Raw genomic sequence first — 25,715 nt, 5'->3', positions numbered from 1 at the left:
GAGCAAGAAAAAGGAGGCTCTCAGCTGAAGAGCCCCTGAGCAGGTGCTTAGTCCATAGCACCCTCTGGTAAATGTGGGAGTCATGTGGGTTCCAGGCAGGTACTGGCTTTCAAGGCTCCTGCCCTCCCCGCCACCACCACTGTCAAAATTTTCATCTTCTCAGATTGGCTTCTGTCATCTAGCAATATGCATGCAAGCTTTCTGCATATTCTTCTGTGCCCTCCTACCTCCCCCTTATTGCAGAATAATACTTCATTTTATGGGTTACCAAGGCTTGTGGATCCGTTTGCCTATAGAAGGACCCATTGGTTATTGTCAAGCTTCGACACTCATGAACAGAGTAGCTATAAGCATTTGGTTAAAGGATCTTGTGTGGCACATGTAACTCATTGAGTTAAATAGCTAGAAGTATGAATTTTGAATTATAGGTTAAGAGTTTGTTCAGCTTTTTAAAAATCTGTCAACATGAGATCACCAATATTCTCATGTGTTGGAGAAATATGTTCTCACTCTGGAAAACGCTAAGGCAAGGAGGGAGGTGATATACAAATTTTGTTAAAATGGTCTCTTTACACAGGAATGATGGATATGGTTTTTGTGTTTAAGCCTTGGAAATAGTGTCAGTGACCAGGAAATCATGCTGTGTGCTGTCCTTGAGTCATTGAATTTCTGAATTTGGGAAGCAAGTAATAGGTCACTTGGAACTTCACTGGGGAAAATGATATTCAGAACCATGTCATCTGCAGGTCACAACATAGTCTCAACCGAGCCATTTCCATCCCATGCCTGCTGCAGCAACATTCTCCACACTCTCAGATGAAAAGGTTACCTGGGCTGGGTGTGGTGGCTCATATCTGTAATTCTAGCACTTTGGGAGGCCAAGGCATGTGGATAACTTGAGGCCAGCAGTTAAAGACCAGCCTGGCCAACATGGCAAAACCCCGTCTCTATTAAAAATACAAAAATAAAATAAAATAGCTGGGTGTGGTGGTGCATGCCTGTAATTCCAGCTAGTTGGGAGACTGAGGCAGTAAAATCATTTGAATCTGGGAGGTGGAGGTTGCACTGAGCCAAGATCGTGCCATTGCACTCCAGCCTGGGTAGCAAGAGCAAAACTCCATCTCAATTAAAAAAACAAACAAACAAACAAATGTTATCTTAAAGAAGACCTGAGTCTAAGCAATATTTGTGATTTCTAGTTCTTAAAACAACATTTTTTGTCATACTTATCCTAAAGTATTTCATTTTTTTATGCTATTTTAAATGTATTGACTTTTCAATTATTGATGGTTCACTGCTGATAGAGAGAATACAATTCCCTTCTGCATTCCTGTATTGTATCCCAAGGCTCATATTAAAACTCTCAGACCAGCAGCATCTCTTGAGTCACTTCCAGACTCTGAGCTGAGATGAGCCCCAACCCACACTTCTTGCCTTCTTCATTGTCAACATTGAGATATTTTATCCCTGAGCAAGGGATGTCTGCCTGTGAAATGTGTGCAAGGTAGGACTTTGTTAGACCTACTTGTCAATGGGAGCTCAAGTGCTGTTGGTGTGACAACAGATGTCGCCCCCTGAGCTAGACTTAATCAGAGCCACCAGCAGTGGTGACTGCGCTAGGCCAGGAGAGCAGAGGAGAGGTTTTTGTCTCACTTCCTCATGGGTCTGGAGCACTGTGTGAGACTTAGAGTTGCCGTGCCATGTACAGCAGTAATAGTCAGCCTCATCCTCAGGCTGTATTCCAGAGATGTGCAGAATCCCTGCATTGGCTGATGCATCACTGGATCCAGAGAAGCGGCTGGGAACTCCAGAGCCTTGGCCCTTATCTGAGTCTGCCCGGTAGTACAGGAGATACCGAGGAGGGTTCCTTGGCTTTTGCTGGTACCACCTTATCCAAAAGTCACCAACACGGAAGCCACTGCTCAGCGTGCAAGTGAGTCTGGCTGAAGCTCCAGAAGGTTCAGAATGGGAAGATGGCTGAGTCAGCACAAGCTGGGAGAGAGAACCTGAAAACACAGGCATCATGGATGATAAGGCAGTGCCCAGGGGAAAGTTTCTCATAGGTATGAGCCACAGGGGATGGTGTCGGTTGGACACAGAATCAGTTTATAAGGACTTTCCTTACCTGTGCAGTGAGAGAGGAGCATGAGAAGAAGAAGAGTCTGGGCCATGGTGGACACAGCCCCTGAGCCCTGACAGTGGGCCTGGGCTGCCCCAGGTCTCCTTTTCTTCTCCATCCTCTGCCAAAGGAGGGGCTGCTTATGCAAATGTGTTTGCATCCAAGGACTTCCCAGCCCTCCCCCTGCCCCTGCCCCTGCCCCAGCCCTGGAGCTAAAGCTCAGCTCACACTGCAGACTGAGGAGGACGAAGGTTTGGTTTCCCCCCTGGGAGAGCCCTGGGAGGAAGCACCTGCTGAGACCATACATAGGTCTCTGCTTAGGGGACTCTGCCAGGCCAGAGCGGACACAGCTTCTAAGTCACCATCGGTGAGCACAGGACACGGGTTTCTTGGAGTGAATGGTTCTTACTAAGCAGCTGTTTAGGGACCATAGGTCAGTCCCACAGCATCCCCCGCTGGTTACAAGGCACACGCCTCCTGATATAGTTTGGATGTGTGTCCTCTCTAAATCTCCTATTGAAATGTAATCCCCAGTGTTGGATGTGGCGCCTGATGGGAGGTGGTTGCGTGATAGGAGAGGATTCCTCAAGGCTTGGTGCTGTCCTCATGACAATGAGTGAGTTCTCGCAAGATCCGACTGTTTAGATGTGTGGAACCTCCCCTCTTACTATCTTTCTTGCTCCCACTCTTCTGTGAGAGATGTCTGCTCCCACGTCACGTTCCACTGAGTAAAATATGCTTGAGATATCCTCAGAAGCCAAGCAAATGCAGGCACCATGACTCTTGTACAGCCTGCAGAACCAAAAGCCAATTCAACCTCTTTTATTTCTAAGTTTTCCAACCTCAGATATTTCTTTGTAGCAATGCAAGAATGTCATAACACAGATAATTTGTACTGAGAAATAAAGTGTTGCCTGCCTCCCATTGTATCTGAACTCCCAGTAATATGTTTTACAGTAATGAATAAGCCTTGTTTTACAGCTTGACACCAGAGATAAAGAGCCTTGTTACCTGAACAGGACCCAGAGAATAATCTGGAATTGGTGAAGCCTTAATATTTCCCAGAAGCGGAACGTTAGGGAAGCATTTGGTAAGAGCTGGTACCAGCAGACATCACAGGATCCAAGAATGTTGCAGCTCCTAGAGCAGGAGGTGGTGACCACTTGCCAAGGACCCTGACTCTGAGGACTGCAGGACCAACAAAGACTTTGCCCAGGATCCTGAAGTGAAGAGTATAGAAGCCCAGAGATGCTCAGGAAGTCAGTGTTCACTCAATATGGGCCGATGACTGTTGTCGTAGATGAGGAGTTTGGGATCCCTGCTGGGAACTTCTGGTATCAGGACCATGCTCTTGCCCAGTGTTACTGCTACTTCCAGGGCAGGAGCTGGTGTTCATCTGCCCACACACTCAGGCACTGAAGATGGCTAAGTCAGCACAGATTGGACCCTGGGCCCTGGATGTTAGGACAGACAAAGGGTAAAAGAGGCAGGACAGCAGGACAGCGGGCACAGACATACACAATCCTTGGTCCTTTTATTCATAGCTCTGATGCCTGGCCCCAGCCACCTGTATAGTAAATAAGAAGAACAAGAAGGGGAAAATCCCAGGCCATGGTGGGTACCTCCATACAGCTCTGCATCCTGAGGACCCTCAGCTGGGCCTGAGCTGCCCAAGTCCCTCCTACTACCTCCTGCAGCCCAGGGCGAGTAGGGACACTTCGTGCAAACAAGCCTCCTCCCTTGAGCTGTCTAAGCCCCACCATGGGACCTGACTCTTAACTCTGCCTGGAAAGCTGACCCTGGGAGGGTGCAGACTTGGGTGGGGCTGTTTTGTGGTCCACAGGAACCTGTGAGGATACAGCTGCTGGCTCCAGTGGGTCAGGGCAGAGAACTCCAGCCCAGGGCCACGGAGCAGCTTCCAGCTTGGATCCAGAGCACAGGCCTCAGTGTCCCCTGCTGCCCAAGGCCCAGATGCACCCATGTATTCAGTCCCTTCCAGTGCCCATTCTGTCCTCTCCATAAAAGGATGGAGCTGGGCAGTGTCCATGCCACTTAGCACCTGAGTCTCAAGTTTTCACCACAGCCCTTCTCCCCCTGCACTCACCTGCCAAGCTCACTGTGTGAGCTTTATAGGAGAGCCCTGGAGCTCTTCCTCCCTGAGGAGCCTCCCCTAGGGGCAGCAGAGCAAGAAACCCAGAAAGGACAGGGCAGCACCAGCCTCTCCCTCTAAGCCTCCGTCCTCCTGTCAGTCCCTCATTCATATATATTGCAAAGAAAAACATGAATTAAGCCCACATTGTAGAGATCTCAGCCCCTTGACAGCTGTGCCTTCGTTGTCCAAAGCTAAGTACCTCTCTTCTTTCTCTTTGACACTAGCCCTAGGCCAAACAAGAGTCAGACCTTTCAGAACGCTGAGCCCACATTTCCTCAAGTATCAGATTTCCACTGACACAATCGTATCCTGAGGAGCAGACATCTAGATAAAAATGTTGTAAGCAAAGATTATGGAAAGAACTTTTGTTGTGGGAATTGAAAGGCAGAAGAGACCAATGGGTGAAACGAGGATTTTACTGAAGTGGCCACTGGCTCAGTGGATTAACATACAAAGGCTGAGCCCCGAACAAAAACAGGGCTTCACTTTTATGCATGCAACTGAAGGGGGTTGGGCATTCAGTGGCACTGAACTTGCAAGGCAGGAAAGCAAGCTCATAGAGGCAGAACAAGGGCAGTTTATCAAGTAGTGAGAGCTATTGCAACTTAGACAAATCTCATGGTCTTCAGCATTCCACACAGACGGGAAAACAGGAATTTATAGAACTTTTACAACCTTTGCAAAAACAGTTACTGGGACAAAGAACAAGCCGAGGAAATAGAGGGTGTAAGGTTTATTCTCTGTAAGGTTTATTGCCGAGTTTAAAATGAGGAAACTGAGGCCTGCATGAGAACAATTAGACGCCAATTTATTCGGCCCCGGGCGAGGTTCTATGGACCAGGGAAAACGGACCCGAGAAGTCGTGCCTGACTCCTCTCAGGCCTGGGGTTATATAGGGAGGGAAGGCGCTGTGATTGGCTGTGGAGAACAGGACGTAGACGTGGCAAGCTGCTCTAGGTAGGTAGGCGGGATTTCCGGTGAGCGGGTTGGGCGGGGCAATGCGCTATTGGGTGGGTTTTAGCGGGGCTTCTTTGAAATTTTGGCGGGGTTTTCCAACGGCTGGCTAGGTGCGAGTGCAGAGTTTAGTGTTGAGTGCAGAGGTGGGCGTGGCAAAGCTAGATGCGGAGTGCAGATTCTGGTGACGTAATTTCAGGCACGGAGAGGGAAGGGTGTGTCCGAGCTCCCGGAGAGGCAACCGGCCTTACAGAGGGTACTTGTTAAACTTGTTCTTATCTCTGTTCTGGGAGGAAATGGTGGGGTGGGGGGACTCGGGAGCCAGTCCCTTGAAGGCTTTGTAGATAGTGCTATCAGAGCTCTGCCCGGGCTTTGCCTATCTCTAGGCCTTTGAGTGAGCCAGCCTGGGAAAGTTGTTTTTCTTTATAGTTTCTGCTTCACTTTCTGTAATACCCCTGAAACTACCTATTAAACAATTACCACCCCTCCTCTACCCAGCCCTAGTAATGAGTGGAGAGGGGAGGGATGGTAAGCTGAATGAGGCAGGAGAGCCCAGGGTCCAGGAGTCCATCACGATGCAGGAGGGAGACGAGCAGAAAGCAGCTCCCCAGTGGCTCTTGGGAGATACTGCTTAACCAAGTGAAAGCTTTCTGTGTGTATTTTTTTAAAGATGGGGTTTCACCATGTTGATCAGACTGGTCTCGAATTCCCGACCTCAGGTGATCCATCCATCTCGGCCTTCCAAAGTGCTAGGATTGCAGGCGTGAGCCGCCATGCCCAGCCGCTTTCTGTGCTTTTTATCCTTCTAGTCTCCAAAGAACTGAGATGCAGTCCAGCATCAGCCCAGCCAAAGAAGCGGAGTGGGGAAAGAATTAAGGTTCATGGGATTAAAGTAGAGAGGGTGAACAGAAATGGGTTCCAAAGCCCCATTCTAACTGGGAGGTTGATTCTGTACCTCAGGATCTAGAAAATCCTTGGGGGTGTCTTCTGAGGAGAGAGAAGCAGCAGTTTCCCTAGGGTTTCAGAGCTCAGGGAATGATCCACAAGGCCCGGACAGGGGACATCTACAGGACTGGGAAGATGAAACTCAGATCTCCTGTGTCACATGGGAAGGGACTGTGTTCCCCTGGACGTAGCCATCTTGCACATGGAGGGGTGTATCTTAGCCTGTGCAGGCAAATGTTCTGTGTGCATTGGGAGGCCATTAAGAAAAGGTTTATTTTCACTGGCCTCTTCAAGATGAGCTAAATTAAGGTATCAGACCCACTGGGAGCACAGTGACAACAGAAACCAAAACCTGTGCAAGTGTTACTAACAGTAGGCACAGGACAGTGATGGATTTAATGGAGGAAATGGAGGGCAGATTTTTATGTCACATTCCCATGGAATGGGAGCTCATGGTAGCGTCAGGTTATATTCAGCTGTGACAGTGATAGTCATCCTGACCCTCAGTCTGAAGCCCAGAGGTGGTCAAGAATGATTGACAAAAGAGAATCAGGCTTGGACCCCTGAAGGTCAATCACTCCAGTCCTGGGTCACAAATTCAGGGTTCCTCTGGAGCCATCCGTGCCAGTTTCCATGGTAACCCTTAATAGCTCTGCTGTTCCCTGCTCAGGAGAAGGTGACCGCAGGATTTGGGCGTATCAAGAGTTTCACACAGGGAGTTTCACTTGCACGGGTTGAGGAGTTTCTGCTGTCTGCTGTCTCACAGATTCCACTGCACTGCCAAGATCATTGGAAAGCTCCAATGGGGTAGGAAAAGAGCTAACACAAGTCAGTGTTTGTGAACTCAGGGGGTCCTCATGTTCCTGAGTGGAATGAGCTGGAGGGAAGCCACATTCATGAGCCCTAGGAGCCTCCATGTCACCTTCTCACAGCTCACAAAGAGGTTTTCTGGCCCCAGTAGGTTCCCCCATGCCCAAACCCATTCTATTCTGACAATTTGACAGGTAAAAGAATTTGCAAGTGAAGCAGGTGAGTTCTAGGCCTGGCATTTCTCCCAGGCCTGTGACCTCCATGATATTTCACTCCTGAGTGCCTTGTCCCAGGGCACAGGGAGCATCATACAGCCCTGACTGCAGACACCTTGGTGGGAAGGGAAGGTCTCTTTGTTCATTCCTTGAAGAACAGAGTCCATGCAGTAGGGAACGGTCCACCTGCTGACTTGGTGTTTGGGCTCTCAGCAAGATTTGCTCTAGGGAAGGTTCATGGTTTTGTTTTGTTTTTTTCTCTCTCAAGAGAAAAGATTCACAGGGTTTGGTATTAGCATGTGTACATAAGCAGGCAACATCTCGGCGTTATCAGGAGGTTTATGTTTTTGCTTTTGTTTTTACTTTATCTGAGACTTCAGAAACATTGAATGGGAAATCGAGAGTACAGTGTTTTAAACCAGAGGATGCTTCCAAGTAGATGTTGTACATATTAGAAATGTCTTAAAATTGAAATTTTTCACAGAACAAGGCCCTTAGCAGGCTGAGGTTTTTGTGCCACTTCCTCATCTGCCTGTGTCACTGTGTGAATGCCGGTATCCCAGGTCTGACAGTAATAATCAGCCTCATCCTCAGACCGGAGGTTGGAGATTGTGAGGTAGCGGTCAGCCCCAGAGCTGGAGCCTGAGAAGCGATCAGGGATTCCGTCCCCCTTGTTGTAGCTTCCATCACCTGTAAGCTTCATCACATACCGAGGGGCCTTCCCTGGCTGCTGCTGATGCCATGCGATGGCATAGTTACTGTGCCCACTGCTCAGAGTGCAGGTTAGCTTGACTGAGGCTCCCAGGGCAGCAGAGGCAGAGGGTGATTGAGTCAGCACAGGCTGGGAGAGAGAACCTAAAAACACAGACACACATTATACTCTGGAAGAAGGACAAGAGATATCAACATTTTTGGTATGAGTTTGGGAGGTGGTGTCAGCGAGCTGGGGGATGAGGATGCTGATGGTCCTCCTGACCTGTGCAGTGAAGGAGGAGAGTGAGGAGGAGGAGGAGGAGTGTGGTCCAGGCCATGGTACAGACTCCCTAGAGCTCTGCTGAGGCAGCCAGACTGCAGGTCTCTCTTATCCACCCTCTGGCCCCAGAGGTGAGTGAGGGGCCCTTCATGCAAATGTGCTCCTCTTCCCCTGCCCAACCATATCCCTCCCTAAGCCTATGTGCAGACTCTGTGGCTGGGTGTTATTTTTGGGTGGTGTGAGCCTGAGCTGAGCCTTGCCTGGGGCTCCCCAGGGACCCAGAGAAGACCCAGCTGGTGGCCCCAGTCCTGTGTGCAGACCAAGCTCAGGTATTTGTTTCCTTGGCTTCCAGTCCCACAGAGCCCTCACTGGCAGGCCCCATAGCACCCCCTACTGTCCAGGCCAAAGCCGATTGTGTTTGTGATTGGATCCTAGAGGGTCCTGACAGCAGCTCCTGCCCCCACCAGGGCCTGACCATTGCCGATTCCCTGTCCGAGGGCAGAGTGAGAGGCCTTCTCATGGCAGCCTCCTACCTCCTCTCAGCCTTTAGTTTTCTATTTGGGCTTCCTTTGTTGGAACAAGACACACAATTCTCCCCATTTTATAAAGAGTCCCTAGGGGAAGGTTGTCTCATATCCAAACTATGGATAAAATAAAAAGTACCTTTGCTGAGAACAGGGACAGTTCAGTCATGCACCCACTTCCCCATGAACTCATGAAGCCATGTTTCTCTCTCCCTACTTGACTCTTCCGGAGATCACACATAGGGAGCAGGGTGGTGAGCACTTGGGAGGACCCATCCTTTAACCTGACTGACTGCTTCACTGGATGATCTGGTAACTGACTGAGAAGAGAAACAGGGAGTAGAAGGAGAAGCTACTTGAGGAGAAGGAAAAGAGAAGCAGTGGCCTCAGGACATCTGTAGTAAGAGATTAGAGAGGTTTCAGAAAGAAGAGGGAATGTGAGTGACAGCTTTCAAGAAAAGACATGAAAAATGCCCATGGTTTTTCTTCTAGAAAGATTTTGGTGATTGACTGAGGATGTCACAGGAGAGAAGTGGAATGTGGAATAAAAGGGAGAGAACAGGAGAACTGAGAAAATACGTTGTGAGTCAGAGATAGGGGAAAGAGAGGGTGAGGAGGGTCCACACTTTGTAAGCCACACCAGTGCGGAGACTGGGCAGGAGCCGGTTGGGATGTTGGTTCAAGAGGAGGTTTGAGGTGTGTTTGCTTTCATTTCTCTTCATTTCTTAAAGGAAATAGAGCCCCTCTCAACTTCCCAGCTGCCCTCTCTGAACATCTCTCTGCCTGGACTTGTGGATAGTTCTTTGTTTATAAGCCTTTAGTTCCCGCTCAGATAAATTTCTCTTTGGTTTCTGACTGAAAGAGGCTCCCCTTCCTACTTCCCACGGTTTTTATGAATTTGGCAATATTAGAACATGTATGTGGATTTTTGGAAGAAGGGACCTTTCAGAAATTCAGAATATCAGGCTACAGTCTAGACTCATTGATCAGAATCCACATTATCCAAGACACCACATGATCCATGTACATATTCAAGTCTGAGCAGCTCCGGGCTGACCCAGGAAGGAAGGTGCTGGTGGGTTTGGTGATAGGTGGCTACTCATGCCACAGTCTGTTCTGCTTCCTGCCCACGTGTCCAGCAAACTCACATTGTCGTACATAATGCTCCAGGCAGCTGCATTTGTGACTTCCCAGTGAACACATCTGTGCCTCCTCCTGCACTCTCACATCCACAGAGATGACAAGGAGTGTTTTGTGAATAACAAGATGATCTTTCCACCTTCACGTCTTAATAGTACTGAACAAGTGGAATTATATATAGCTACAATTTTCCTCTAGATGTCATAGTGCTAATAATATTAAGCAGTCCTCATATACTTAAGGATTTTTAAGACAGGGAATTTCTTATATTAACCTTAAATTACAAGCATAGTTATAAGGTTAGAAATATGAGCACAGGTATGATTATACTCATGGAAAAATTGATTGCCAAGAAGAAAGAAGTCCAATTAACATCAAAAATGTTGTGTCATTCATTGTTTGGTGTGTCAGTTTTCTGGAATTGCTGGCACAATGCATTACACATAGGGGGACTTCAGACTACACAAATGCATTGTCTCAGAGTTCTGGAGACTAGCCTCATAGTCCTGAAGGGAGATCCTTCCCTCCCTCTTCTTGACTGCGGGTGGTTTGCCAGCAATCTTTTTTTTTTTTTTTTTGAGACGGAGTTTCGCTCTTGTTACCCAGGCTGGAGTGCAATGGCGCGATCTCGGCTCACTGCAACCTCCGCCTCCTGGGTTCAGGCGATTCTCCTGCCTCAGCCTCCTGAGTAGCTGAGATTACAGGCACGCGCCACCGTGCCCAGCTAATTTTTTGTATTTTTAGTAGAGACGGGGTTTCACCATGTTGACCAGGATGGTCTCGTTCTCTTGACTTCGTGATCCACCCACCTCAGCCTCCCAAAGTGCTGGGATTACAGGCTTGAGCCACCGCGCCTGGCGCCAGCAATCTTTAGTGTTCCTTTTCTTGCCTTAATCCTTAATCTCTGCCTTTGTCTTCACATGGCATTCTCTCTGTGTCTTCCAGTCTCCTCACTACTATTATCTTATAAGTACACCAGGCACATTGGATCAGGAGGCCACCTGACTCTTAAGATGGCTTCACCCAAATTACACACCCAAATTACACCCAAATAACACTATTTTAAAAATAAGGTCACATTTAGAAGTACTGGGGGTTAGACCTTCAACGTATTTTCCTAGGTGGATATTTTTTACATGACATTAGAGAAGAGAGTCACCCCTAAAAATCTGATAATACTTAAAGGAGCTATGAAATACACTTGTATTAAATTAGAATATAAAATAAACTTTATTAATATACAAAAATGAGTTTTCTCTTTTTGCTTTTAATTGGTAAAAACAAGAACAACAAAATCCTTGGAGATGCTGCTTTCTGAATGAAATGTGTTTGACCTCAGTCTTTAGACTTGATCCAACTATTACTGTTTGATTTTTGAAATATAAAGTAAATAAGTTCTTCTTTTTAGGGAACCTGCATCTCCCAAATCACTCACAAATATTTTCCACTTTAAAATTCAAACAGCTGTAGGAATCAATTTACACCATTTCACCCACCTTTCTCTCTATGAATAGTTAAAATTTAGGTGTCCCTGAGAGCTCGGGTGTCTGATCATGTGATCCTGATCTCTCATGTTCCTGTTTGTACCCAGGATCAGCCAAAAGCTCCTTCATGTCCTGTTTTCCCATCTGGGTCCCTCACTGTGCTAAGGACCACTGTGGTGTAGCCTCCAGGAGTACTCAGCCTCATCCTCTGGCTGGGCCTCTGAGGGTTCAGGGCAGCTTTCCTTCCAGGAGTGAAGAAGAATGTATCCATTCCAATCCACTTCTTTCTTATCCTCACTGGCATTGAGTACTACCGTTAGTTTTCTAACTGTTCTAATATGTGTAAACTGATATCTCATCATATTCTTACTTTGCATTTCCCTAATGGTTAGGGAGGTTGAGCATCTCTTTGTGAGTTTGCCATTTGTATATTTTATTCATGGAATATCTATTCAAGTCTTTTAGCCATTTTCTAATCGAATTTCATGTTTTATTATTGTTGAGTTTTTAAGACTCCTTTTAAAAGAATTTTATTTCAATTCTTTTCAGAGATAATTTTGAGGAAAAGTTGAATTGCTGTAAACAATTAGTAAATTTTTTTCTAAAAGTTTCTCTCTCTCTCTCTCTCTCTCTTTCCAGCTTTCATTTTAGGCTTGGGGACAGTGGGTTTGTCATATGAGTAAACTGCATGTCACATATATTTTAAGTATGAATATATTGTCAAATATATGATTTTACAATATTTTCTCCCAGTTTAAATCTAGTCACTTTTTGGTTTTATCAGACTATTTCACAGAACAAAAATTTTATTTTTGGTGACATTCTTCTGTTATCTTTTTCCTTTTATGGATTGTATCCTTGGTAGAATCTTGTATAAGAATGTTTAAATATTTTCTAGAGTCTGATGATTTTATGCAATGTTACTCTCTAACAGTTGTTTTATATTTGTGTATAGAATTCATTTAAGTCAATTTTTGTTAAAGATGAGAGTTAAAATTTGAGAGTTCATCTTCCCCTTTTGAAGGATTTTACATTTTCATTTTGCCTTGCTTACTGCTATTATAAATACATCTAGATCATTTTTTTTCATGCTGATCTTGTATCCTGTGACCTAGATGAAATCACTTGTATTGCAATTCTATGTAGATAATCCCATCGTCTGAAAATAGGGGCAGTTTTATTATGACTCTTGTGGTATTTATGTCTTTTAAAAATTATTTTGTACTTGTCTGGCTGTATCTTGCAGTCCTATGTGGAACTGCAGTGATGAGATGGGACATGCTTCCTTGTTCCCTCCTTAGGGGAAATGCCATCCATGGTTCACTTTCATGTTTTTGTTGAGTTACAAGTGTTTTATAGTTTATTTATCATGTTGAGGAGGTACCTCTCTATTTCTGCTACTTTTTATCATAATTGAGGGTTGAATTTCATCAAATGCCTTTTCTGGATTGATTGATAATATCCTGTGTTCTGCTTTAGCCTGAAAGGCAGTGAATTTCGTTGATTAAAATTCACACACTGTTTTGCTGGGCGTGGTGGCTCAAGCCTGTAATCCCAGCACTTTGGGAGGCCGAGGCGGGTGGATCACGAGGTCAAGAGATCGAGACCATCCTGGTCAACATGGTGAAACCCCGTCTCTACTAAAAATACAAAAAATTAGCTGGGCATGGTGGCGCGTGCCTGTAATCCCAGCTACTCAGGAGGCTGAGGCAGGAGAATTGCCTGGACCCAGGAGGCGGAGGTTGCGGTGAGCCAAGATTGCGCCGTTGCTCTCCAGCCTGAGTAACAACAGCGAAACTCTGTCTCAAAAAAAAAAAAAAAAAAAAAAAAAAAAAAAAAATTCACACACTGAGCTATCTTTGCATCCCTACAATAAACTCTGTTGGTTCACGGTGTGCATGTTTTTTTGTATGATACGAAGTCCATTTGGTAATATTTTCTTAATAGTGTCTGTGTTTCTTAGTAACCTTTGGTTTCTTTGTTTATTTATTTTTCTACCAGGAAACTGCATCAAGAGTATATTGATTGATCCATAGAAAGAATGTTTTCTTAACCATATTAAGTGTTTAAATTACAAACTAAGAATGCATGTTGATTTAATTTTTCTTAATTTCCTTTTCAATAATCTGTACTTTTTACTGTAGGAGACTTTCAATTTTCTCAGATTTATTTTCATAGATCATATTTTTGCTATTGTTATTGCTTTTGTTTAATGATGTTTGATAGTTTATTGCTAGTAGGTAGAATATAATTTATTTCTACGTGTTGATAACATATTGCAGAATCCATGTTGAACCACTTACACCAGAAGCATCTCTGAGTCACTCCTAGACTCTGAGCAAGGCATGGCTGGAATAAACCTCTTTCTGTCTCCTTCAATGTCTCTATTAAGAATTTTTTTTAAGACAGAGTCTTGCTCTGTCACCCAGGTTGGAATGCAGTGGTGTGATCTCGGCTAACTGAAGCCTCCTTCTGGTTTCAAGTGATTTTCCTGCCTCGGCCTCCTGCATAGCTGAGATTATAGTCATGTGCCACTATGCCAGGATAATTATATATATGGAGAGACAGGGCTTTACCATGTTGCACAGGCTAGTCTTGAACTCCTGACCTTAAGTGATCTGCCCGCCTTCAAGATGCTGAAGAGATGCGAACACAGGTTTGGGGCTGCCCCTGGTTCCAGAAAACTGGCCTCACCTGTGCAGTGGGAGAGAGGCACAAAGAGAAGCGATGTCAGGCCATGGTTGACACGGCTGACATGCCAGCCTCACCTCTGTCACCTGAGGCTACTTTTATCTTCATCACTGGCCTGACAGAGGAGTGGAATTATGTAAGAGCTACAATTTTGCTCTAGATGTCATAGTGCTAATAATATTAAGCAGTCATAGTGCTATAGATGCTAGAGCAATTTTCCTCTAGATGTCATAGTGCTAATAATATTAAGAGAAGGAGCTGTTCTCACACATTTATTTCTCCTCCTGATTATCTGGCCTCCCAAAGTACTGGAATTATAGGCATCAGCCACACTGCTTGCTCCCAGCCAAACTTCTAATCTCTAATCAAATCATTTTTGTCTCTGAAAATATGATGATAAAGAATATATTAGCAATCTAAAAGTTGAACTAAATAAAAGGTTATAACATTTTGAGATCTACTGGTTTGAAAAAATTTAGGTGTTGATTGAAGATGTAACAAGAAAAGTGACTTCCTGACCTCGGCTTCATCAGAGCCACCAGCAGCGTGAATGTACCAGGCTGGGAGAGTGGAGAGATGTTTTTTAAATCACTTCCCTGAGGGTCTGGAGCACTGTGTAAGCATCAGTACCATCATGCCATATTTTACAATAATAGCCTCATCCTCAGACTGCAGCACTGAGATGTGCAGAAACCCTGAGTTAGTTGAGGCATTTTTGGATCCAGAGAACTGGCTGGGGACTCCAAAGCCCTGGAGCTTATTTGACTCTGAGTAGTAGCTCAGGAGTTACCAAGGACTGCTCCCTGGCTTCTGCTGGCACCAGTATACAACTTTTCCACCAACATTGATGTCACTGCTCAGGGTGCAGGGGAGTCTGGCAGATGAGGAGGGTGGATGAGTCAGCACAGGCTGGGAGAGGGAACCTGGAAACACAGACACACATTGGTGATGGAGCCAGTAAGTGTTAAACTCCCTGGGGTTCAAAGCCAGAGATGCTGACACAGGCTGGGGGCTGCCCCAGGTCCCAGAAAACTGGCCTCATCTGTGCAGTGGGAGAGAAGCACACAGAGAAGAGATGTCCAGGCCATGGTGGGCACAGTTGGCACACGAGCCTCAGCTCTGCCACCTGAGGCTGCTTTTAGCTTCTTCGCGGGTCTGACAGGGGGAGGGACTGTGTTCACACATTTATTTCTCCCGCTGGTGATCTCGGCCCCACCCTGAGAAGCAGCTGCCTTCGGAGTTTGGTTCTTGGTACAGAGAGGACTAAGTGTGAGACTCAGAGTTGGCCCCATGGGAAGGGCCAGGAGGAAGCAGCTGCTGGGACTTTCCACAGTTCTGTGCCAGGAGATGCTACCCTGAGGAGTTTGGGGGGTGGCACAGCTGTGAGTTCCCTCGGTGTGGACCCTGAGACAGACCCACAGTGCCCCCTGCTGCTCACTGGTTGCATTACAGTCTCTCAGTGGAAATTAAGTGAGTGGAGTCACCTGAGAGCCTGCTCCCCATCAGTCCACAGCATCTATGGGTCACACAGTCACTCTGTCTTGAGTTACTGGTATTGATAAATGGCTTTTCCATGAGGATTTCTGGGTTACTAGAAGAAGGGCATGTAGGGAAAATGAGGACCATTTAATGTGAGGAGGCTGCAGCGAGGGGAGAATGCAGGGGGCTCTGGAAGCAAAGGCCTGAGCAGTTCCTTCCACAGAGAATGGACTGCTTCGTTATCCGGGCTTGTTAGAGATGTAAACAGGAGACAGGATGGATGAAACGGACGCTTTAGAGAGACATCTCTGGTGTCACTTTCTACAAAGAGCCTGAAGACAGCAGAGCAGGTGAGGATGTGTCAGGAGGACTGAGGGCTGTTCCTGGGATCTGGAGGAGCTCAGGAGAAAAAAACCCACGGGTAACTGTGGCCCTTGACAGAAAGTGAGGGAGGAGTAGGGATGAGGCCGATAGTTGCAGTTAGGTTGATTGGGTGGTTATCTTCGCTTGCTATTATCGGAGGATGAGAGAGAGAGGGACAGAGACAGAGACAGAGAGAGGAGAGAGAGAGAGGGCAATCTGAAGGGAAGCAAATTCATTTTTTGTTTTTGTTTTTATTTTTTCTAAAATCAAGGTCTGTAGAACACAGACATGTTTTAGTTCACTTTATGCTGCTACCACAAAATCCCACAGACTGGGTGGCTTATAGAGAATAGATCTTCATTTTCTCATCGTTTTTGGGGCTGGGAAGTTCAGGATCAAGGCACTGTCATCAGATAAGTGTCCTCTTTCTGTGTCCTCACATGGCAGATGGTGGAAAGAAGAGAGACAGAGCACATTGCTACCTCCAGCCTTTGTTTAAGGGGCCCTGATCCCAACCATGAGGTCTCCATACTGAAGACTATATCAACTTTTGAAAGCCCACCTCTTATTACTATCACATTGGTGATTCACTATACATCTATGCATTTTGGAAGGAAGACATTCAAACCAGATCATGATGAAAATAGCAGCACTGGAAGGCAGGGTTTCTCATGTCAGTCATTTGCTCCAGGGAGATGGAAACCACCCTGAGGATGCAGCTTAGTCTTGGGGAGAGAGAGGAGAGGATAAGAACAACAGGATGAGGAATAGACATGGGTGATCCCCCTGCTCACAGAACAGAGAGGAGAAGCATCAAATCAGTTAGAAATAAATAACACATGCCTCATTTATGTATTCTTGCAGTTAATCATTTCAGTAATACATATTCATTAGCCAAGTACTCTTCAGATTTGAGCTCCTGGAGTCAGTGGGTCAATTTAGTTAATCAGGTTGTTCACATATTTTTATGGGCAAGTTTTTTTTTTTTCCTGATTCACTCAGTTAATAAAAGAGCATGCCACTGTTTGTAACTATAATCGAGAATTGATTCTTTTCTTTAGTCCTGCTAATTTATATTCCATACAGATTATATTATTAGGAACATGTTTGTTTTGGGGGGTGTGTGTGTGTGTGTGTGTGTGTGTGTGTGACAGGATCTCACACTCTGTTGCCCCAGCTGGAGTGTGTGGTGCTATCTTGGCTTACTGCAACATCCACTTCCCAGGCTTGAGGGCTCCTTCTAACTCAGTATCCCAAGTAGCTGGGACTACAGGCACATGCCACCATGCCTGGTTAAATTTTTTTGTACTTTTTAGAGATGAAGTTTTGCCATCTGGTTGCCTGATGCCCAGGCTGATCTAGAACTCCTGAGCGCAAACAAATCACCAGCCTTGGCTTCCCAAAGTGTTGGGATTACAGGCATGAGCCACCACTCCTGGACTGATGTATATTTTATGCTTGTTGTGTGTTCTTGTTGAATATTTCATTTTATATACATACAATGCCCCACATTTCCTAATGTAAATAATTCTCATTAAAACTATTTTCTCTGATAGCATGAAAACCACAAGAGCTTTCTGCAGGTAAATGTTTTCATAGTGCATTTTTAGCATCCTTTTAAATGTGACACACAAGTAGCTTTATTTTAAGGGAATGTATTTTTATCTGGTTCAACAATACATTTACATTTAATATAATTGCTGACATTGTATTTCTCTTTGTTTGTGCTTTGTTGCTTCATTTTTTCCTCACTTTTTATTTTTCATGAATCAAGTGTTTCTATTGTATCATTTTACATTAGTTCCTATTTAGTTTTACATTCTGTAAGTTCAACAGGAACCCTAGATTTTGCAACATATAACCTCACTTTATTAGTGCCCACATTATTTACATACTTTGTATAATCTTTTTTACAACACCGAACGTCATAAAAGTTTAGACAATGCCTGTCTTTTGTGGTAATTATGGTTGCTAGAGGTTGTGCATGCACCTAAGTATGAATAATGAAAACCATTATTATTGGTGGTGGAGGTGGTGTTTTCAACATCAAAGTCATCTTATGTATCCAACACATTCTTTTCCCTCTGATGTGACCCTGCAGGATTTTCAGGTGAGTGCCTGTCAGGTCCCTGTCTCAAGCACCAAGAAACTGCAGAAATCCCTTCCACCTGTCTTTCAGAGATTTTGCGTCATCTTTTTAGCCTCTTTCTTAATGTGGGTTGGAATTCAGCATCTGTTTGCACAAGGACCTAATGGGGGTTTGAAGCCCTTAATCTTGAATTTGTTTTTCATCTTTGAGGACACTGAATTATCCTCGAAGTTATTTCAGTGTTCTTTGGCATGATCAAGTGTATACTTGCTGTTTAACCCTTGCTAACATCTGTGTGCCTTCCTCCTGTCTTGTCCTTTTGTGGCATCCCAGTTATCCCTTCTAGGGGATATTCCCTCTCCATTTATGGAGAATCTCAGAAACCTGCAAACTTTGGAGGGCTGCCTTAGGTACAGGGAAGAGCAGGAAGGTGTACAAGGTTTATCTTTGACTAAAAAAACTCAGCACATTCTTCCTACACCACGTGGTGACCACTTTTACTCCTAGCCCCAAACTTGACCTTAGTCATGGACACAAGCACACACCAAGTTCATGTGACCAGGCATCTGATTATCACCAAGAGTATTTTCCTTCTGAGATACCTGCCTGTGTGGCAATGCCCAGGCTGGGGGTGTTTTATCCTGAAAGCTCAGTATAAAGATTGACTGGATACAAGGCTACAGGCCCAGGGAATGGCCTCAGTTCAGTCCTGGATGGAAAAAAATGACTGCAGGAATGTCCTGAGTCTGGTGATAGTCACATAAGGTAAAAGCAAGTCGATCAGCCAGGCTGGGGAATCGGATGGGAGGCTTGTGCCTCATGTCCCCATGGGGCGGGTGCCCTGAGTTAATACTGGGCTGTTTCCACATCCTAAATGATGAACATCACTCTCATCCTCATACAGGATCCCAGAGTATTGCAGAAGCCCAAGTGACCATACCTGAAGCAAGAGCCCAAAATCTAAAATCTGCAAGTTGGAGGCCAGCAGACATCACCATCTGGGGCTCCCAGGAGCCTGTGGTGCCAAGACACATTGTCTTCTTTACTCTGATGCTTATTCCAGGCCAAGAGAGCAGAGGTAAGATTTGTGTAAAAGCCCTGCATTGGCAGAGGCATCTTTGGATCCAGAGAAGCGGCTGGGGACTCCAGAGCCCTGGTGCTTATCTGAGTCTGAGTTGTAGTACAGGAGATACCTGGGAGCGCTCTCTGACTTCTGCTGGTACCAGCATATAGCTTTGCTACCAACACTTATGTCACTCCTAAGTGTGCAGGTGAATCTGGCTGAAGCTCCAGGAGATCCAGAGAGAAAGGATGGCTGAGTCAGCACAGGCTGGGAGAGAGAACCTGGAAATGCAGACACTCATGAGAGAAAGGCAGGGACCAGGGTAAAGCTTCTCAGACACTTTGCTAGAAGGGCCAGAGTCAGGCTGGGTGGTTGCCCCTGGTCTCTGAGGTCTGTTCCTACCTGTGCAGTAAGAGATGATCAGGAGGAGAAGAGCAGTCCAGGCCATGGTGGACACAGCCCATGCACCCGCAGTGGGACTGGGCTGCCCCAGGCCTCCTTTTCTGGCCACCCTCTTCAGAGGAGGAGCTGCTCATGCAAACGTGTTTCCATCCATTCGCTGCTCAGCCCCTCCCTGAGCCCTGTGGCTGGAGCTCAGCTCACACTGCTGTCTGAAGAGGAGGTAGATTTGCATTCCTTCTTGTGAGGGCCCAGAGAGGAAGCATCTGTTGAGACCATGCAAAGGCCACTGCTCAGGGAACTCTGCCAGGCCAGAGAAGACATGGCTGCTGAGTCCTCATCAGTGAGCACAGTGCCTTAGCTCCAAGGCCTGGACTTCTTTGAGTGAATGGTTCTTACTGAGCATCTGAGTGTGAACCACAAGGCAGCCTCACAGCATCACTGCTGGTTGGAGGACACAAAACTCTGTGGTCCAGCTGGTCTCTGCAGCTCACCCGTCACTATTCAGAGATCCATGGTCTGATTCCTGGACACTGACTCCGTCATGCTATGCATGATTACTGTGATCTCCCACTTACAGAAGAAGTCGTGGTCCACAGGATGTGCATATAAGTAAATATATAAATTTTAAAGGTGTCAGCATCCACACAGTACGTTCTAGAAAAATCTAATTGCCCATGATGCCATCAGTGTGGGCATCCCAGTAAAAGGGTCAGCTGAGGAGCTAGGTTGAAGGACAGATAAAGGCTTTCCAGGAGAACAGTAAAAAATAAAAATTTTCAAAAAAAAATATGTGATATGTTAAAAGCAACAATTCAGCAAAAATTATATATACAATGATTTCACGTTTTTTACAGAGATTTGACTCAATTTAATGCTATAGGAAAATTAATAGATTTGGTAGACTTACTTTTAACGGTGAACAGTATGACATATTTTTCTGCTTAATTAAATTAACCATTATATCCTAAGTAAAATGTCATTTTCTGCAAAGTTGTTTCATATTTTCTGGTCAAGACTTTGTTCTAGATATTATACAATTTGTTTGTATTGTAATATCCCCACGTGTATTTTTCACGGGAATCAGACCATGGATGCGTGAACAGTGATTGGGAGCTGCAGCTGCAGAGAACAGCTGGGCTCTGCAGACTTTGGTCCAAGGACAGGTGTGTGTAATATACACATTTTTGTATCTATATCCTTCTCTTGCTCAACAAATGCAAAGGCAAATGTTCTTATGTAATATTTTCTATTGAATGAACTTGGAATCTTGAACACAAAATGTCCAGAATTCAAAACAAAAAATTATTACCTTGACCTCATATCTACAATTTTTTCTGATATTCCAATGTAGGTGAACTCACGTATTATTTAACAAACATAGATGCAGTTGGTCTTCAGTTCAAGGCAGTGTTTTGGGCTCTGTAGATACAGTAACGACAAGAAAGAAAACAAAAACTATAGCAATGGACAATCCTTGTTCTCAGGTAGCTTGGATATCAGCAGTGGAAACACCGCAAATAAAGCCACCAGCTGTAATAAAATGTCTTCATGTGGCTGACCCCACCCTGACAAGTTAGTCACCCTGAGGATTTGAAGCCCGTGCCTGACAGCTGAGAGACATTCATTTCTCTAATTCTGAAGAATTCATTGAATTGTTCTGAAGTTGACATTGTTTTTTGACAATGTATGCTGTAAATAACCCTGTGTCAACAGGAGGCAGTCAGTCTCCTTGGACTAATGAATGGCTGGAATCTTACTGAAGGGCAGAAATAAAAAAATATTCCCATTCTCCAGAAGAATTCCTAAGGAGAACCAGAAAACTGAGTATGAGGAAGAAACTTAGTCGTAGATAACCTCCCTCCTGCTCTGTTTGTGATGGAAAAGAGCAGCACAGACACCATAGCGTGGAAGCCTTTCCTTGGAAGGAGACGGGGGGAAAAAGGTAGAGAGTGGGTGGATAAGAATGCCTCAGATGGGGCTGGGCCTCCTGCCCTCAGTCAGATACAGAACCCTGATTTTCCACTGCTTTCTAGCTTTTTAATTGACCTTTACTCTCACCCATCGCCAAGGTAAGCACAGGCACCATGACCCTTATAATAATACCTCAAAACCCTCTTGCCTCTGCTGGGCCTCAGCCCTGACTTCCCTGGACCCCCAAATCAGGGCTGCACACACCACAAATCACTGTGCCCCCAAATCAGGAGCCTAACCCTTGACACCTCCCTTCTCATGGATTCTGACCTATTTCTGGGGATGTTTGATCGTGAGCTTTAACAGCAGCCCCTTCCGTGTACAGGGGTATCATTCCTTTTGCTAAACTCTGCCCTGACCCTCAGTGCTTTTGCTCAGTAGAAAGTGACCACATTTCAACTGACACAAGAACAAAAAAAAAAAATCAAACACCGCATGTTCTCATTCATAGGCAGGTGTTGAACAATGAGAAAACATGGACACAGGAAGGGGACATCACGCACTGAGGTCTGTTCTAACCCAATGCAAAGAAACTAAGAACCTTGAAAAAAGGTTAGACGCAATGCTGACTAGAATAGCCAGCGTAGAGAAGAACATAAACGACTTGATGGAGCTGAAAAACAGCACGAGAACTTCGAGAGGCATACACAGGTTTCAACAGCCAAATTGATCAAGCAGAAGAAAGGATACCAGAGATAGAAGATCAAACCAATGAAATAAAACAAGAAGGCAAGAGTAGAGAAAAAAGAGTGAAAAAAAAAATGAGCAAAGCCTCCAGGAACTATGGGATTATGCATTGGATTAGAACATGGTCTTTTAACTCAGAGAAGTTTGTTATTACCCACCTTCTGAAGCCTGCTTCTGTCAATCGTCAGATTCATTCTGTCTTTTTTTGTTCCCTTGATGGTGAGGAGTTGTGATCTCTGGGAGGAGAAGAGGTGTTCTGTTCTTTGGTGGATTCATTCTTTTTGCGCTTGTTTTTTTCCCCATCTTGGTGGATTTGTCTCCCTTTGATCTTTGAAGTTGGTGATTTCAGGAGTCGTCTGAGTGGCCGTTTTTTTCTGCAGAGGTCGGAGCTGTATCGTTTCTGGCCTGCAGAGGGCGCCGCCGGGCTCTCGGGTCGGTCAGGGGCCGGGTGGGTGGTCCTTCCCTGGAGTCTGTCTGCAGGTGAGAGCGGCCCCGCCTTCCCCATGGCGCCTCTCCTCCCCCAGCTGGATCCTCCTGGATGGGGTCGAGCTGCTGTATTTGCTGCCCAGCTCTCTAGCCAGGGCTTCAGTGTGAGTTCTGCGGAGGTGGGGCCGGCCAGGCCTTCTGGTCTGTGTCCCTGCTTCCAACTCGGCCTCCCTCTGTGGGACGGTCTGTCCCCTGGCGTTGGTCCACACCCCGCCCCGGTCCCTGTGACAACTTGCCATGCCCAGCGGCAGCTGCTGCTCGGATTTGCATCGACGGCCCGCGGCGCCCAACGTCGGGCAGGGCTCTCGTCCACCATGGGCTGCAGGAGGGATGAGGTAAGCACAGGATCCGATTTGGAGCACGGAGGGGGTTAAGTCCCCGACCCTCCAAGCCAGCTGCACGTTTCAGGTGGGGACGCGACCCCACCCCACCCCCCGGTCTTGATTTGCCCCCCTGGGCGGCTCTCGTCCTGTGGCCCCTTCCCTGGGTCTATTTTCCGAGCCCTTTCAGTCCCACAGAAACGAACGCGACACCTCGTTAGCAATGGTGAAGTCCCCAACCCTCTGCGCCTCATTTGCTGGGAGCTACATTCCTGTGCTGGCCTCTTTGGGCCATCTTGGCGCCCCGCTACTGATAGCGTCCTTTGAGGTACATAAGTTTTACAATTCGATGAAATCCAATTAATCTTTATTCCCCTATTTCTAGTTTTCCTGTGCTTTTGGCGTTAAATCCAAAAAAGTATTTCCAAAACCTATGTTGTGAAACTTCTTCCTAGTGTTTTTTATTAAGATTTTTATAGTTGTGGCTTTTCTATCTGGGTAGTTTTTCCATTTCCAGATTGCCTGTGGATATACAGTTTTCCCAAAAACATTTTTTGCAGAGTCTGTTTTCTCCTTACTGAATGATCTTGGCACCCTAGTTTAAAATCATTTGACCATATAACTGCGAGATTATTTGTGCTCAATTCTATTCTATTTGTCTCTGTGTCTGTCTGTCTGTACCACTCTGTTTTTATTGTTACAGCTTTGTAGTATGTTTTGAAATCAGGCAGTGTAAAATCTCCCACACTATTCTTCTCTTACAAGATGATTTTGGCTATTTGGGATTCCATGATATTCTATATAAATTTTAGAATTAACTTTTTTTTACTTTTGAAAAAATGGTTATTGGAATTTTGATAGAGATTGTAATGAATCTGTAGATTTCTTTTGGTTTTTATTAATATCTTAACAATATCAAGTTTTCCAATACATGAACAAAGGTTTGCTCTCCCCTTATTTTTTATTCTTTAATTTGATTTAGCAATGTTATATAGTTTTCCTTATAAAAGTGTTTCCCCTTCTTGATTCTTAATTATTTTATTTTTTCTAATGCTGTTGTAAATTGAATGGTTAATTTTATTTTGAGTTGTGCCTTTCTGGTTGTTTTCTGTTTGGTGGTTTGAGTATACAAATATAAGAACGCTTTTTTGTTTAAAAATTATTATATTATTATTATTATTGTAGAGACAGGGTTTCATTTCATTGCCCATGCTAGTCTTCAACTGTTCATCCTCACCAATTCTTTCACCTCAGCTTCCCAAAGTGCTGAAATTATAGATAAAAGCCAACATGCCTAGCCATAAGATGGTTTTATGTGTTGATTTTGTATCCTGAAACATTACCAAATTTATTTAATAGTTATTTAATTCTAACAGTTTTTTAGTGGGAGTTTTAAATTTGTTTTTTAGTTATACTTTAAGTTCTTGGATACATGTGTGCAGATTATGCATGTTTGTTTCAGAGATATACATGTGCCATGGTGGTTTCCTGCTGCTATCAATCCATTATCTGGGTTGTAAGCCCTGCATGCATTAGCCATTAGTTCTAATGCTCTCCCTTTACTTTCTCCCAACTCTCTACAGGCCCTGGTGTGTGATGTTCCTCCCCTGTATCCATATGTTCTCATTGTTTAAGTCCCACTTGTGAGTGAGAATGTGCAGTGTCCAGTATTTTGTTGCAGTGTTACTTTGCCGAGAATGATGGCTTCCAGCTTTATTCATGTCCCTACAAAGAACAGGAACTCATTCCTTTTAATGGCTGCATAATATTCCATGTTGTATATATGCCACATTTTCTATATCCTGTCTGTCATTGATGGCATTTGGGTTGGTTCCAAGTCTTTGCTTTTGTAAATAGTAATACAATAAACATACATGTGCACATGTCTTTTTAGTGGAATGATTTATAATCAATCCGTTGGATATATGCCCAGTAATGAAATTACTGAGCTCAAATAGTATTTCTGGTGTTAGATCCTGAGGTATCGCCACACTGTCGTCCACATTGGTTGAACTAATTTACCCTCCCATCAAGAGTGTAAAAGTGTTTCTGTTTCTCCACAGCCTCGCCAGCATCTGTGATTTTCTGACTTTTTAATAATCGCCATTCTAACTGGCATGAAATGGTATCTCATTGTGCTTTTTATTTTCATTTCTCTAATGACAAGTGGTAACAATTTTTCTACTTCTGCAAAGAATGTCAGTGGTATTTTGATGGGGATAACATTGAATCTGTAAATACTTTGGGCCATATGACCATTTTTATAATATCAATTCTTTCTATCCCTGAGAATGGAATGTTTTTCCATTTGTTTTTGTTCTCTTTTATTTCCTTCAGTAGTTTGTAGTTCTCCTTGAACAGGTCCTTCACATCCCTTGTACGTTGTGTTCCTACGTATTTTATTTTGTTTGTAGCAAGTGGGAATGAGAGTTCACTTAGAATTTGGCTCTCTGCTTGTCTTATTTCTGTTGTGTAGAAATCCTTGTGATTTTTACACATTGATTTTTGTATCCTGACACTTTGCTGAATTTGCTTATTAGTTTAAAGAGTTTTGGGGCTGAGATGATTGGGTTTTCTAAGTATATAATCATGTTATCTGCAAACAGAGACAATTAGACTTCCTCCCTTCCTATACAAACACCGTTTATATTTTTCTTGCCTGATTGCCCTGGCCAGAACTTCCAATAATATGTTGAATAGGAGTGGTGAGAGAGGGCATCCTCTTCTGGTGCTGATTTTCAAAGGGAATGCTTCCAGCTTTTGCCCATTCAGTAATATATTGGCTAGAGGTTTGTCATAAATAGCTCTTATGATTTTGAGATAGGTTCCATCAACACCTAGTTTATTG

At 44.8% G+C, this 25,715-nt stretch overlaps 1 protein-coding gene and 1 gene segment (V, D, J or C); one reads left to right on the top strand and one right to left on the bottom strand.

Moving 5' to 3' along the window:
* The window catches only part of LOC101043545 (DNA topoisomerase 3-beta-1), a 270,953-nt gene that overhangs the window by 79,724 nt on the left and 165,514 nt on the right, over positions 1-25,715 (top strand). The window contains exon 4 of the mRNA XM_074391007.1: positions 18,843-19,016. The gene's annotated coding sequence lies outside the window, so the exon portion shown is untranslated. The remainder of the gene's footprint in view (positions 1-18,842; positions 19,017-25,715) is intronic.
* On the bottom strand, positions 1,522-19,814 carry LOC101041648 (immunoglobulin lambda variable 5-52-like). The segment is given in 2 exon segments: positions 1,522-2,006; positions 19,404-19,814. Coding segments are annotated over 2 exon segments (531 nt in total).

This window comes from Saimiri boliviensis, chromosome 21 (assembly GCF_048565385.1).
Source record: "Saimiri boliviensis isolate mSaiBol1 chromosome 21, mSaiBol1.pri, whole genome shotgun sequence".
In the NCBI taxonomy this organism is placed as follows: Eukaryota; Metazoa; Chordata; class Mammalia; order Primates; family Cebidae; genus Saimiri; species Saimiri boliviensis.
This window is presented reverse-complemented; position numbering and strand designations above follow the sequence as displayed.